The sequence below is a fragment of the Stegodyphus dumicola genome, chromosome 11 (genome assembly GCF_044657685.1).
Source record: "Stegodyphus dumicola isolate Sdum_Otavi_A_Nest chromosome 11, ASM4465768v1".
In the NCBI taxonomy this organism is placed as follows: Eukaryota; Metazoa; Arthropoda; class Arachnida; order Araneae; family Eresidae; genus Stegodyphus; species Stegodyphus dumicola.
This window is the reverse complement of record NC_140778.1, coordinates 160,833,714-160,849,506: the sequence shown is the minus strand read 5'-3', so window position 1 is coordinate 160,849,506 and position 15,793 is coordinate 160,833,714. Positions and strand designations below refer to the sequence as shown.

General features: G+C 33.3%; 1 protein-coding gene across 6 annotated transcripts in view; it reads right to left on the bottom strand.

Moving 5' to 3' along the window:
* The window catches only part of LOC118200055 (uncharacterized), a 438,581-nt gene that overhangs the window by 41,503 nt on the left and 381,285 nt on the right, over nt 1-15,793 (bottom strand). For 5 of the 6 annotated variants that reach the window (XM_085826181.1, XM_085826180.1, XM_085826182.1 and 2 more), the window contains 2 exons: nt 10,085-10,248; nt 7,235-7,395 (listed from right to left, as the gene is read on the bottom strand). In XM_085826181.1, coding sequence (XP_085682307.1) covers nt 7,235-7,395; nt 10,085-10,248 — 325 coding nt within the window. Of the gene's footprint in view, nt 1-7,234; nt 7,396-10,084; nt 10,249-11,476; nt 12,875-15,793 lie in introns of those variants that run through there. The other variant, XM_035371979.2, reaches the window with a different exon arrangement.

Sequence of the window (15,793 nt, the reverse complement as noted above, 5' to 3'; positions counted from 1 at the left end):
CTACTGGACTGCTGACTGTTTTCTCTTGAAAATATGAGATTTATTGCTTATTTCATTGTAATTTTTATATTATGTTTTAATTATAGATAATTTTAATTATATAAAATTTTTGCATCATTTGGGGGGGACCTTAACTTCCTTTATACAATTTGAAATTTTAAAATTTTGCAACAGAAAGTTGGTTAATTTATTTATTAGGATAATTAATATTTGTATCAAGGGATATCGCTTATTTCATTGTTTATTAAATATGTAATACCTTTTTTATTTATTTTGGGGGGATAAAGCTGTTCTGCAGAGTAAAATTCTGTGCAGTTTTTAAATTTAATGTTTGGTGATTGTTTCCCATTCAGGCATTTTTCCAGTACATTTAAAAGACAGAGGAAGGCTGGCCACATGACGGCTAGTTTATTATAAATTATTATTATTTTTCTAATTTTATCCACTGATTAAAATTAATTGTTTTATTTCAGCTGAATGTGAAGCCACTGTAAAAACAAGATGGAAAAAAGAGCTTGCTTGAAAAAGCAAGCATTGATTTGCAATTGTCCAGTTCTCTTGATGCATCAAAATAAGAAGCTGCGGAAAAGTGCAATTACATTAGCTCCAAAACAATTTAAGCACAACAGAAAGATCATATCAAGAATTTGGAAACATGCTTCCAAAACTAATTGCCAAAGTAAATTGATTCCTCAAAAAATAATAATAAAATAAAAATAAAATCTGAAAACAGGGTTCGTACACATTTCTGCACATGGAAATTAAGTACTTTTGGACCATTAATGAAAAAAATTAAGGACCTATGAGCAAATGGGAACTGAATAAATTCAATTGAAAATATTATCTATGCCTGAATTTCATTTTTGTAATACCATCCTAAAAGTAAAATAGATCCCTCAGTAGTATGCATTATTACTAAACATAAATTAATTGACATAATTGTTAATAAGTTTGAGAATAAAATAAACTTTATGCAATTTATTAAGTAACATTAAATATTTTATACGTATAATAGTCGGTCATATTTGAAAGAAGGTAAATGACATTTACATTTTCTTAACAGTTAGCTTTATGTCATTTTGTCACATACTTGGTCAATCTAGAGGTTTAGTAAATAGTAGGTAGATTTTATGTTAAACAGCTTACGTTAAAATGAGAAATAAGATCATAATCAGCATGATTTCATAACAAAAGACTGAATGTTGTCACAGATGCTGCTTGTCTAGAGAGATCTGCTGATTAGAACAAATCTGAAAGGCCTGATGTAGGTACGGTTGGCAAGTGTTGAAAGTTAAGGCCCGTCTACATGAAGCGATTTTCTCAGCCGACTTTATCGGAGAGACACAATTTAAAGGATTCGAGCATGTGCCAAAAATCTGTCATGTTCTCTGCCGCAATTTCAGAACTGGTGTTCACTGCTCACTAGCGTACGATAAAATCGGAGTCTCTAGCCAATAAGATTGCTTTGAGTAATTATGTGCTTTTTTCCTCATTTGGAATAATAAACATGGCTGCATTTTGTTGGAGTGAAAACTCAAATTTTTCAACTGATTTCTATAGAGAACATGTTGTGTTGTGGGACACGAGTAATCTAAATTTTAAAAATAAAAAATTAAGAAATTCTCTTATTTTGGTAAAATTTGTCTTCCCCGTTACTTTATATATTCAAATATTTTCTATTTGGGGTGAAAATTATTTTAACTCCCCCAAGAAAAGTTCCAAAAACTTTTAATGATGTCATGTCATGGGTACCAGATGAAAAAATTCAGAAAGCAAAATCTCCAGTCGAGAATAAAGCAGCGCAGAGACTTATTGACTTCGCCAAAAATAGGAGTTAATCAGGTGACGAAGTAAATAGCTTTTCCGACAACTCCTACACGAGCGATCATAGCCGAGTGGTAAAGAGCAGAGCGGGTTTTCTCCGTACATCGAGATCGAGGGTTCGATCCCCCACCTTAATTTTGGACTTTCTGCACTTGCATGGAAATTTTTAATTTCGTTTCTCCATCACTATATTCGAACTGCATGACTTAAAAGTCATTTTTTATTTTTTCGCCTACGGGTGTGGTGTTTATTGAATTTTAACGCCTTTCTTTTTATTTTTCGAATGACCGTTGGCACGTGTTTTAGATCTACTGGTGAAAACTTTAGTAGTTGCGTATCAGCTCAAAAGAAAGTTACAAGTCAAAAACTCAGTTTTGTGTTAATTGAGTTTTGCGAAAACAAATTACAATCCAATTTAATACAATATTGCTAAATTTTATTAGCTGATTAACTGACAGAGTCATATGATCATAGTTTTCAGACTGTATTAGTTATCTAACTATGCTGATATTAGTTTATTTAATTTCAGTAAATATACTACTTAAGACTTTGCACCTTTATGATATTTCTTATTTGAATTTTTAACTCATACTGGTTTGATATTCATGACAGTATTCTCTATTTATTCATTAATAAAGGTTTTGATTTAAAGCACAGTAGTTACTTATTTTTTCTGAAACATGGTTATTTTATTATTTCAAGATTTAAGTGCACAAATAGGAGTGTCAGAAAATGAAATTTAAAAATAAATAAACAAAATTTTTTTAAAAAAAGGAGTAATCTGTGTACTCAGTACACAAAAGAAACGAATATTTTTTTAAAATTTTGCTGCAAACTAAATTTAGCAAAAAATCAAAATCATGCGGCATCATCTGTAAATACTTTCCGAATTGTACTCTTTACGCAACTCCCGGAGCAGGGTATTACAAAGGCACCGTGAATTTCTTGTTGTTTGACCCAATTTCTGATCCAAACGCATTTCCCCCCCCCCTTCTGTAGCAGTAGTTAAGTTCAAAATTGTAGCTGTATGGTAAAAATTTAAAGTAAAACAGTCATCCATTATTTTGACTATTTGACAACACCATAAGCTTTGTTTACAAATCGTAGATAGTGTGACGCTGTAGAGGGCAGGAACACTTCCTTTCACAGTGATTGGCTGAGTGAGTTCCTGTGCTAACGAGAAAATCGTTCTGTGTGGTCAGGCGAGCTATCTCAGATATTGTCAGCGAGCTAAGTCGGCCGAGGAAATTGCTACGTGTAGACGGGCCTTTAGTTAGGCTCTGTTTGCTGCAGTTAGTGTCGTAGCTTTGTGTACAGTTCCAGGGGTTGTAACCTTGTTAACCCTTTCCAACACACTACCTTTTAAAGTTTAAGAGTTTTGATAAAAAAAAAAAAAAAAGGTTGGCAGTCTAATTTGGCCTAGAGGAGTACACAAGTAAAATGTTGTGAAAATAGCATTTTAATAGCGTTTTAATTCTGTGGGTGTGCCCAAAGCACGCTGATTGAATAGAGCTTCGAAAAGAGTGCTGAAACGAGCACTGTTGTCAATAAACTGACTGATGAGATGCGGAGAAACAAAGAATACAGACTCTCTCTCAGTTGTCCTAGATTATTGTTGAGCCCGGTCTGGGCACACCTAGGGTTCGCCGTTTGATTTTAGGCAAGATTTCATGGTAAAAATTTTAAACTAATATAGAATAAGGAGATTAGCATACAGCCAAAAAAATAACATAAAAATTTCTTTTCAAACAATTAATTTTATACCTTAAAAAAATTCTGGAAGAATTCTTTGAAAAATGAGGGTCTTAAAAAACTAAACATGGCTAAAATATATGAACTGGTTTGTCTTGAACTGTTATCTACTACAAATAAAGAAGGTTCAGAATAACCTATAGTAACCTACAAATCCTTTTTCATTCAATTTTTCTGTGCATACAGAAGGAAATTTTTAGGTGTGTCCAGATCGAACACACAGTGGCACAAAGGGTTAATATACTTTAAGATTACAATAATCCATTAAAGCACCAGAGGTGATAAGTTGTTTTGTATTTTTTTAATTCTCAGTAGATGCAAAGAATAAGTTTTACTTGAATTTTTACATTTTTATATTTTATCTTTTAACCACAGTGAATATTAATAAAAGGCAATAACTCGCTTTAATATGTAGAAAAGATTTTTAAGGGTAATAACTCGCTTTAATATGTAGAAAAGATTTTTAAGGGTAAGCAGTTAGTTATAAATAATTAAATTAGGTAGTCTGATAACCTTAGTCATTATGGATTTACATGACCACCATTAAATTTTATTTTTTAACAATATTTGTTAAAAAAAACCCTAAAATTTAATTTAATCTGGCTCAATATGAGAAAACAGAAATGGGAAATTATAATAAAGGCTGAAATCATAAACAATTGGGTAATTTACATAATAATAACTGCACATATCTTTGAAGAATAATTTTCTTTGCGTATCCAGTTTCTTTCTTCAACATGTTTCCTTTTTATTTTAGAATGTTTGGATTTAATTAAGGATTTCTGTTATTTTAAAAAACACTAAATGCATTTAGAATGTACAGAAAAAGTGGCTACTTTTATTTCTTTAGTAATATAAACATCCAGAAGATATATGAAATATCTATAGTAAAGGCCGGTTACAGAGCTAGAAATGGCAAAACTTTTAGAATTCAGAGCAGGCATTGGAAGCTGAATTTAGAAAGGCGCTATGCAGCAGAATTTAGGATCCACAGAGATTGCATCAGGTGGGAAAATGCCTCTGTGTATGATAAGAATACACAGAGGTTCTGTTCTGTTCATTAAGTTCTGTTCATTAAGAAATATTAGACAAATCTTTTAAATTGTAAGTTTTCAATTTCTTTATTAATAAAAAAATCCCTTTCTATAATACCTGCCCATGTGATAAGATTAGAATATTTTCCATGCTTGCGTCTGGTAAAAAGTAGAGAAAATAAAGGAAAGATAGATATGTTAAGATTCGTACATCCATTATGTGTTGATACCATGGAGACATTTTTCATTTTGTCACATATTTCTTGATTCTTCTAGAATTGTGGGTCTATAAATCTTCAAATCCTTCTAAACTTTTCAAGCTGAAATGTCTAAAATCCTAAAGAAAAATTATCCCTTCCATTTCTGTAACAGCAAAAAGGCAGAAATATTTTGGAAAAAAAAAAAAGGGGGAAAAAGTATAAAATTAATTTTATAGAGAAAACTGATGCACATTTTGAGAATTTTGAATATTCTGAGATAATTACATAGGAAAAACTTGTACTATGAAAAAATTAAAAACAACACATTTTTAATTAATTACATAGCTAATTTTGCTTTTGCTAAGAGCTGTTTCATAAATTGTGCTTTACAGCATTATACCTTATTTATTTTTCTGATTCAAAATATTGTATAATAAGTTGCCAAAATGAAACTTTATAATATGATAGCAAAAAATATAAATGTTTTATTTTAATGTTATTTTTTTAAATATAATATCAATATATTTCTATTATTTTAATTAAATTTATCAATGTTACGATGTTTTTAAAAAAAAAATAGTCGAAAAATTCTCAGATCTTGGAATTAAAAAGTTTCTACAAAAACTAATTTTAAAATCGCCAAATTTAGAAGAGTTTAGTAAAAGAATTTGCATCCCCAAAAGCGAAAAGTTGTTTAAAAGCTCTTTATTAGAAAAAATGAATTTCGAAGTGCTTATGTTTCACTTCTTGCTTAGAAACTCGAGTATCCCATCATTTATATTAGAAATAGAAACAAATTATAATTCATTAACCCATTCAAAAGATACAGCAGTGAATCGCCAAAAATATTCCTCCAAAATGTTAATTCACACTCAATGGCAGTCGTAAAAACAGACAGAAATTTCAGATGATTAAAATTAAGGACCTTCTGCTGATTTTGGCCAAAATTAAGGACTTTCAAGGACCAAAAATTGATTCTAAAAATTCCAAGGACTTTTAAGGACTCTTAAGGACCGTACGAACCCTGTGAAATGTTTCAGATTTCAAATTACATCCAAACGGGTGTTTTCTTTAACATTTTGTGTGTTACCTTTATTTATTAAATAGCACGTTCTTTGCACCCTAAACCATAAAATTCAGTTCAACAGCAATGTCGCAAAATAATTTTAAATCGAACATATCTTTAGAATTTCCGATACACAGTTCCGTGCGTTGGATATAAAAAAAGGTCCCCCCCGGGTAGTGTGTTGCCATTGCTCGCTTTTAAATCTTTCAGTTTGTTAATCAAAAATTCGTAAAAGTTTTACAAAATATGAAATTGCTAATAAAACAAGTTTTACAAAATATGAAATTGATAATAAAACAAACTCCAAATTTGAAATTTGGGCTTTCAGATGCCCGTATTTGAAGTAGGATTACGTCATTTAAAATAGTATGGCTCTAGGTACCGTTGTTTTATCACAATGCGAGAAACATGCATACATTTATCCAGAGTCCTCATTATTTAATTTCTTCAAATATAATACAGGGTGACAGTATTTGGCAGCAACGATGTGAAAAGTGATACAGCCTTTAAAAGTTTTCAACGCAAAATCGCAAACGATAGCAATAGTTATTCAGGGACAAAGCCACTTTGGACTAAAAACACTAACTAAATAGTAACTTTTAATGTAAGTGCAAAAACTATGCAGACAAACTTAACAAACTTCAACATGCTCTTAGCAGAAGAGGCACCACAGGAGCAGGAAACACAGCCTTGGATATTATTGAAAATGAATGAAAACGGATGGTTCCAATAATTTTAAGCTCTTGCATATAAGAAAATAAAAGCATTGCTGTGAGGGGATCCTATATACAGATTTAAAATCTTGTAGCATTGAAAAATCAATACTATCAAATCAATCTAAATATTTAAAATAAAAATTAGGACTAACAGTTTTAATTTATCGTTTAATTTAATCTAGTTTTTTGATGATAAAAAGTGTGTTCTATATTTTCTTTTGCAACTATTATTATGGTACAAATTACATTCACCAACTCCTATTATTATAGGATGTCTATTAAAATGATCTAGGGGGAAAATAAATAGCCTGCATTACTTTTTTATAATATCTCTCTCTCTCTTTTATCTGTGTTAAAAATTTCTAAATTTAGTAAATGTTATTTCTTTTAATACATGCCTTTATGCTTTAAAACCGCGAAAAATGTGAGGAAATATTCAACTATCTTAATCTAACTTGTCACCTTTGCACAAGAAGTCCAAAAATTTTTAATAATTCCTTCAGAACTATGCATTTACTGGTTGGCAAAATTTCCAGCTCAAATAAATTCTCATTCTATACACAATTTATACATTCATTCAATATACTAATACCTTTGCTTATGAAAGACAAAAAATATTACTTATCTCTAAAAAAAATGTACCTTATATGGTGCAGGGTAATCCTTAGGACGATACTGGATGGAAAATAATAAGCCAGGTTTAAACTCTCCATACATCATATTCTTTGGAAACGTACAATGGAGCATCATAGATGTTGGCGTGATGTTTGTAAACTCTGCCCTCTGTGGAGCACCTGGCTTTACTATTAAAATGAAAACAATTTTTTTTTAAAAATAGAGCTAAAATTTTCTCTGATTAACTGGCATAAGAGATAACAACCTATTACACAGGTCATTAAGGAAAAATAATACAATGGAAGCACAATACACATCATTTTGATTCACATCTTCATTAAAGACTTCTACATAACAAGATATTTTAAATGACTCCTAACATTAATTCCACAATATTTTTACAGGTTCTACTTACTTATTTACAGAAACCTTAGCTAAATTTAGAGATTGCTAACTAACACTTATCTCTCATCACCAAATTCAGCATATGCAGATGGCAATTCATTTGATTTCACTATAATGTAAGTAAATATACAATAGTAATTAGTTTTGTGGTACTTCTTGCATGATCCTATAAATACTAATTAAGGTACTTCAGCAATTTCTGGTCAAACATGTACATTACTCAGTTTTTTGCATAGTTGCTCATCTCATGTACACAGCAATCTGTTTTTGCTAAAAAGACACCAGCGGAGGAACTGCACAAACTCGGCACTGCGCACAACTTTGCCATCAAATCTTAAAGCAAGGGAAAAAAAGAGGTACATGATGCCTTTGATCAAGCCACATTATGCTCTATGTGTGCAGGAACCCAAGTTGAAAATTTCACCAAAGACAATAAAAACTGCAGTATGTGATCCACTATTATGCTAGAATGCTGAAATTTCCTTAGAAGGGATCACATTTTGAAATCACACCATTTAAAATATCCAGAGAAATGGAAAGCTGTCTGTAGGAGATGCTATGCATGCACCATGGTTGCCATGAATAATTATTAGCAATATCGTGAGTTGCAATATAAGAACTTTTTGACATCACACTTTTTATGGCTTTTCATGGGATCAAATAATCTAAAATTACCTTTTACTGAATGCTGAAACAACAGTATTTTCTTCTTTTAAAAAGAACTTTTTGTTGATGTTTTCACTTTATGAATGAATAAATAATCCCAAAACTGTTTGTAACCAATGGATAAAAGGAAAAGCATCTTAAATGAAGTTTGCTGCGAAGCTCTAATTACCAGTTTTTCATGAATAGCTCAATTTCTTTGCTAATTATATCCACATTAATTTTAAACTCTTGCATCCTAAAATGTAGATTTTATACCATTCAGAAATTTACACAGGTTATTACAACAATTTTGGCCACCTTTTAAATAATAATAATATAATATGAATCAAGGTGATATTTATGTATATATGTTTTTTTTTAATAATATACTGGCATACGACTGAAGGAGTTTCCATTCTTCCTTGGTTGGTTCCTTGACCTTGCATGGCCATTTACAAAATCGTGGAAACCCGAATTTTATGTTATATGATTTTATGAAAAAATTATATATTCATTATATTGTTACGAAATGTCCAGCCACAGTAGGATAGCTTCCTCATAAAGCAGGATTAGGATTGCCAGAAAATAGCATGGGAAGGCAGGGTTGCCAAATTTGGTGAACCTTCTGGGATGAATTCTTATTCGTTTAGCTCAGAATGTTCTTGAACATAAGCCAAAAGCTATATAAACCCTCCTGGTACACGGAGTGCAGAGTCTATCGAGTTGCTAGTTAGTCAGTAAGTGCCTAGTCGAGTTAGTTAAGAGTCAGTGAGCAAGTGTCTCGAAGTCTAGTGCCAAGTTGGTCGTTGAGCGCATCAAGAGAGTCTCTTAGTGTATCGCGAGTTAGAGCATAAGCAAATTTTATCTTAGAGTGTGTTGAGCTCCGAGAATGACCGAGCAGAGTTGGGAACTGTACTCTGGTGCTTTGCCATGAAACTGTCTTCATCATTATAGCCTGAAGGCTACATTGCTGATTGTTTCAGAGTGTTTATAGTAGTTCTTCGACGACAGTAAAAGCATTTTTGGAGCTGTCTTGAATAATACAGGCTAATAAATTGTGTTTTGATACTTTGTGATTTGATACCACTCACTTATGTAAATACCGATAGCTATATATGATGCTCTTTCATAAATAACACTGAGTACAGGTCATAGGAAATGCTTCATTGAATTTTACTTTTTTAGCATGCAATTTTCATTGAAATAGAAAAGCAATAAGAGAAAAGTAAAACTCTCTCATTCGAGCAAGGATTCACAAACTTCCCTAATTTTTTACCACATAAATCAGAATAAAAGATATTTGTAACAATATTTATACCAAAAGGGATGCAATTTTACATTTATTTCAATCTTTAGTGTAAAAACTGTCATCATTAAAGTAATGTAATGTTAGTTAAAAAAATCTTGGTCTACAAAATACTAATATGCTGGCCGATTCACCTGCTCGAGCAATCGGCCTCTTTTAACCCTCTGATGTGACCTCCCTCAAAATCAGACAAATGTTTGTAACCCCGTCTTGTACATCTTAACGGCTTCTTTCATTATATATCCAAGCCATCAGAGTGGTTGTAAATGCTCGCCACTGGCTGCATCTCCTTTTTTACCTTCTACCAGCTGTACATTTCAGATGTGCTTCGTATCTCCACAATGATACCTGGGGCTCAAGTTTAATCATTTACAGAACTCACCAAATCACATTTACAAGCTACGTTTCATAGTTGTGGCTAAATTTTTTCCTGGATGCATATATATATTTGTAACAGAGTGTACATGAAACTTTATTATGTAAGACAAACAAAAATAAATGAATAAAAAAATATCATTTACCAATTTTGAAGTGGTCAACACTGAAAAGGTATTCACTGGTACCCAAAGAATTATTTCCGACAATCAAAAAGTTCAGCTTCTCAGTAGATCTCATATAGATTGGGTTAGTAGCTGTTGTCCAGCTGCAGCCGTTCTCTAGTTTTTCTGCACAACGCCTCTTCCTGCTATAAAAATTAAAATCCAGTACATTAATACATAAAAAATTTATTTTTAATGCAGATACCAAACATTCTGATAAAACAATTACTATACTTGAAGTCAAATATGCTCTAAAATCATTTCTGGCTGTAAAACATGTATATTCATCATAAGCATGTAAGAACTTTTTTTAATACACAGACTGAACATTACTAATCTAAAAGTTAAAAAGCTAAATCAAGCTTTAAATCAAACAATAGTGTGTAGTGTTTAATAAGCCGGTTTAAAAGTGGAATATTCACCATCTGACTTCATGTGATATATACAATTTAGAATGCATTACTACAACAAGCAGTTTATTCGCCATTCTGAAAGGGGATTTAACAATCTTTATACTATGCTAGCTATAATTCCATCTCACGAAAACTGAACAAGGAGGCTTCATAAAGAGCATGACAAAATTTTGGCACTTACATTTAGTGTAATATTTTTAAATTTGGCATTTCTTTACAAATGAAAAAGAATGATGACAGCAATTATAAAATAAATGCAAGAACATATGCTTTGATTTGAAAAACTACAGAACTTTCTGGATAACCTATATCAAATTGCATAATTGTTAGCATCTTTATGCATCTTCATGTCAATGGCTCCTAAATCAATATAAATGTAAGACAAAATTCTAACTTCAATAGAATTTGCAATTTTTTTTTTTTTTTTTTTTTTTTTTTTTTTTTGAGTCTTCTATTTAATTTGGTTATTTCTCTTTTCTAACAACAACAACCAAAAAAAAAGTTACATGCTCATAAAATACCTCTACACTGAAGTCATTTAAAAAATCCCAGCTCATGATGCACATATTTACATAATTCAAAGTCTTCCAGCCAAAAACAATATTAAAATTTAAGCAATAAGAATAAAGTAAAACTATACCTATATATGGTAATCTTATCTTAACCCTTATCAGTACATTTGTTATGAACCCTATCAACAGTTGATACAACGTAATGCAAACAAAATTTTACTACTCCAAGGATATTTAACTGAAGTACCAAAAAATAAAAAGATTACCCTACCAACACCAAATATAATTTTTATTCATCAACTCCGTAGTCAAACACTCATCTCCTACTTTTAAAAACAAATCGGATTCTAAAGACAACTGTTGGCAAAAATGATAAAACAATAATATGCAAATTAAACATTCATAATTATTAAAATATTTGTAAGTTACTTTCAAAACTAATTATTTACATTTTTATGCCTTTACACCCTAATGGAATTTGCACATTTCTTCTTCCCTTTTTTGACAGCATTACTATTTCTAAAAATACATATAATTATGTATGCATTTTATGATGCTCATTTAAAAATATTACCCAGCATTATTTGTACACCACTGAATTAAAATTTTAATTACACATAAAACATCAAAAACATTTGTTAATTACAAAATGCTCCAAATATCATTAAAAACTATCATTTAGATACACTGAAGTGATAAAAGTCATGGGATAGCAATATGCAAATATACAGATGGCAGTAGTATCGCGTAGAAAATGTATAAATGCGAAGTGGTTTGGCAGGGCTTTCATTTGTGTTCAAGTTATTCATGTGAAGAGGCTTTGACGTGATTATGGCCACACGACGAGAATTAACGGACTTTGAACGCGGAATGGTAGTTGGAGCTAGACGCTTGGGTCATTCCATTTCGGATATCGTTAAGGAATTCAACATTCCGAGATCCACAGTGTCAAGAGCGTGCCGAGAGTATCTAATTTCAGGCATAACATCTCACCATGGACAGCGCAGTGGCCGACCACCTGCACTTAACGACCGAGACCAGCGACGTCTGCGTAGACTTGTCAATGTTTACAGACAAGCAACACTGCGTCAAATAACCATAGAAATCAATGTGGGACGTACGAGGGCAGTGTCCGATACAAGAGTGCGGCGAAATTTGTCTTCCTTGGGCTATGCCAGCAGAAGACCGACTCGAGTGCCTTTACTGACAGCACGAATTGCCTGCTGCGACTCTTGTGGGCTCGTGAGCATATCGGTTGGTCCCTAAACGAATAGAAAACCGTGGCTTGGTCAGATGAGTCTCCATTTCAGTTGATAAGAGCTGATGGTAGGGTTCGAGTGTGGCGCAGACCCCACGAAGCCATGGACCCAAGTTGTCACAACAAGGCACTGTTCAAGCTGGTGGTGGTTCCATAATAGTCTGGGCTGTTTTTACATGGCATGGACTCGGTCCTCTAGTGCAACTGAACCGATCATTGACTGGAAATGGATACCTTCAGCTACTTGGAGATCACTTACAGACATTCATGGACTTCACGTACTCAAATAACGATGGGATTTTTATGGATGACTGCGCCATGTCACCGGGCCACAATTGTTCGCGATTGGTTAGAAGAACATTTTGGACAATTCCAGCGAATGATGTGGCCACCTAGATTGCCCGACATGAATCCCATCGAACATTTATGGGACATCATCGAGAGATCAGTTCGTGCCCAAAACCCTGCACGGTCAACATTTTCACAATTATGGATGTCTATAGAGGCAGCATGGCTCAATAATCGTACAGGGAACTTCCAACGACTTGTTGAGTCCATGCCACGTCGAGTTGCTGCACTTCGCTGGGCAAAAGGAGGACCGACAAAATATTAGGTATCCCATGACTTTTGTCACTTCAGTGTATATTATTATATAAATGCATTTTAAATTACATTAACTAGATATATTACTGTAAAATAAAGGTTTAAGTTATGAAAAAGTGCACTCACACGGCTGCATTTATAAAGCAGTTATAATTTGAAAAATAAATTTAAGATTTTATATCATTCTGAATGGTTTTCCACTGGTTCCACCACCTCCTCAGAGTAAAATGCATTTATCATTTTCACATCTTTCAGTTTGCTAAGCAATTAGAAGTTGAAAGATAAAGAATTTAAGTCACACCAAATAGTAATGCGGCAATTTGCCAACCAAGCTAATAGGAAGGTAAATTACAGATCTCATTTTTTGTGCAATGAAAAAGTCACATGCATAAAATATGTGACAGAGAGTAAATTTTAAATAATACACATTATGTCCACAAAAGTTCATATTCAGTCTTTATTTTTGCAATTGTTCATCATATACATATACTTTCACTTACAAAAACATGTAAACTTTTCATATAAGTAATTTATAAGTTTTCAAATCCTAGAAATGTGTTAATGTTCTCATGAAGTTTTATTACTTTAGAATCATCATCTAATAATCATATCAAAAATTCATTAAACAAGAAATATTTTTTAATTTTTAATTCATGCATATAATACAACAGATTACCTATGTACCAAACCTGAAGCTAATACTGATTTTAACACAACCAATTCTTAGAACTTTGTATCTTGATAGTCACTGATTGCTAAAAATCTTTGCTTTCCTTATCTTTTGCCAAAATATATACATACTCACTGCTATAAAAATTTGCGCACTAAGAAAGAGTTGTCAGAATGATATGAAATTTTACATATATAAGTACTACTTTGATATAAGTGATTAGAAAATCAAAGAAAAAAGAATCAAAGTACACATGAACAGAAGTTTTAGTACTCTGTTGGACCACATCTAGCACGAATGCACAATGTGGTAAGAGCAGGCAATTGAGGTATACGAGTTCCGTGTGGTGTCCTGAGACATCTCGCTCCACAGTTGCTGTAAACGTTGCCTCTAATTCAGCCAATCTCGTAGGCTGTCCAACTTGCCGTCCCAAACGATCCCATATATGATCGATTGGTGACAAATCTGGGGATCGAGCAGGTCAGGTAAGGGTGTTAATGTGGCGGAGGCAGTCTTGTGAGATCCGTTCTGTGTGTGGCCGAGTATCGTCTTGTTGAAAACAGGCTCCTGGAAACCCTACCATGAGTGACAACACATGTGGCTGAAGGATGTCATGGACATATCGCTCGCCTGTCATTGTGCCATGGATCAATATTGGGGGTGACAGTGTATCGTAAGCAATGGTACCCCATACTATCACACAAACTGTGGGAACGGTGTATCGCTGTAAAGCGAAGGCGCGATTGAGGCATTCACCACAGGGCCTACACACACGAGCACAATTGTTATCACTGGTCAAATTGAATCTAGATTCGTTGCTGAAGACAACCTGATTCCATTCCGTTAAAGTCCAATCCTGTCATGCGCGACACCACTCCAAACGGAGGCGTTGGTGGGTGTCATTGGGAGCACACATAATGGGCGCTGCAATACCAGAAGTCCTTCAACCAGGCAGCTTGTGATGGTTCAGGAAGACACAGAGACCTGTAATGAAGCTGCTGCCAGTGTCTGGATCATGGCCAATGAGACAGTTGGTCCTACATATGCGTGTTGTATGATGTGACGGTCTTCTCGATGACTAGTCGAGGGCATCCTGAGCCTGGTCGCCATGTAAATGACGTCTCTTTTGTCCACTGGTTCCACTACCTCCTTAGAGTAAAATCAGAACAGCCTTTCCTGACGAGCTACACACCGAGCTGACCACCCAGCTTCCATCATCCCAATGATTCTTTTCCTCTCGAACTCTGATAGCTGCTGATATTGGCTTCGATGATGGTGTAACAGCATGTCTACATCAGCGTTTCCTTATCAAAAGTACACTCAAACAAGCTCTGCTTGCCTGTTTTATACTCCAAGAAGAACAACGTTCAACATCCTTTAGTGGCATTACGCAATGCGCAACCACGCTGCATTTCTAATCATTTGCATATCTACTTGACATGTACCTTCATGGCAATGAGTGCATATTCCAATCCTTTTTTCTTGGGGGGGGGTGAGCATGTCCAAATGACCAATCAAATACATTACTTCTTGACTTCTAAACCATCATGCACTGTGCTTATAAATAAAGTAAAATTTCTACAAATTAGCAACTGACAATGAAAGTAATATCAAATTTGGGACTAAACAAAAAGTGAAACTTTTGGTATGCATAGTATTTGTGAGCATCCTGAAAAATATGGCCATCTCCATCCAAAAAGGGGTGAAAATCAACTGCTTTTGTTTAGCTGTTGCTAACAAAGAAAAACTAGCTTGCACACTTGCTACAGCTATCATACATCTGAACAATTCTTCAGCACTGACACAGAAAAATCATATGCACGCATAATTGCAGATATGAAACTGAGCAAACTGAAAAGCATCATAACATCACATTTAGATGATAAATTCTCAAAAAATTATCATGTTAACTGTTTTGTTTGATTGTTAATGATAATAAGCAATTAATCACATTGAATATAATATAAAAAATCAATCAAGAATTTTAAGAACAGTAGCAGGTCAAAAGTTTTCGGTATTGTAAATCACAAGTTTTTCGATATTGTAAATCAAAAAGGCAAGACTACAGTCAAAAATGAGGAGTTTCCCACTAAACTGAAGTTTGCATCTTTGTACAGACAAAAACCATTTTATAGAGTAGGAGTCATTAGGTTGTAGAGTCATTAGGTTTTTTGAAGCCGTGCGTGAAAATGAAACGTGAAAATGTGAAATGCCCTCACCAGGACTCAAACTCTG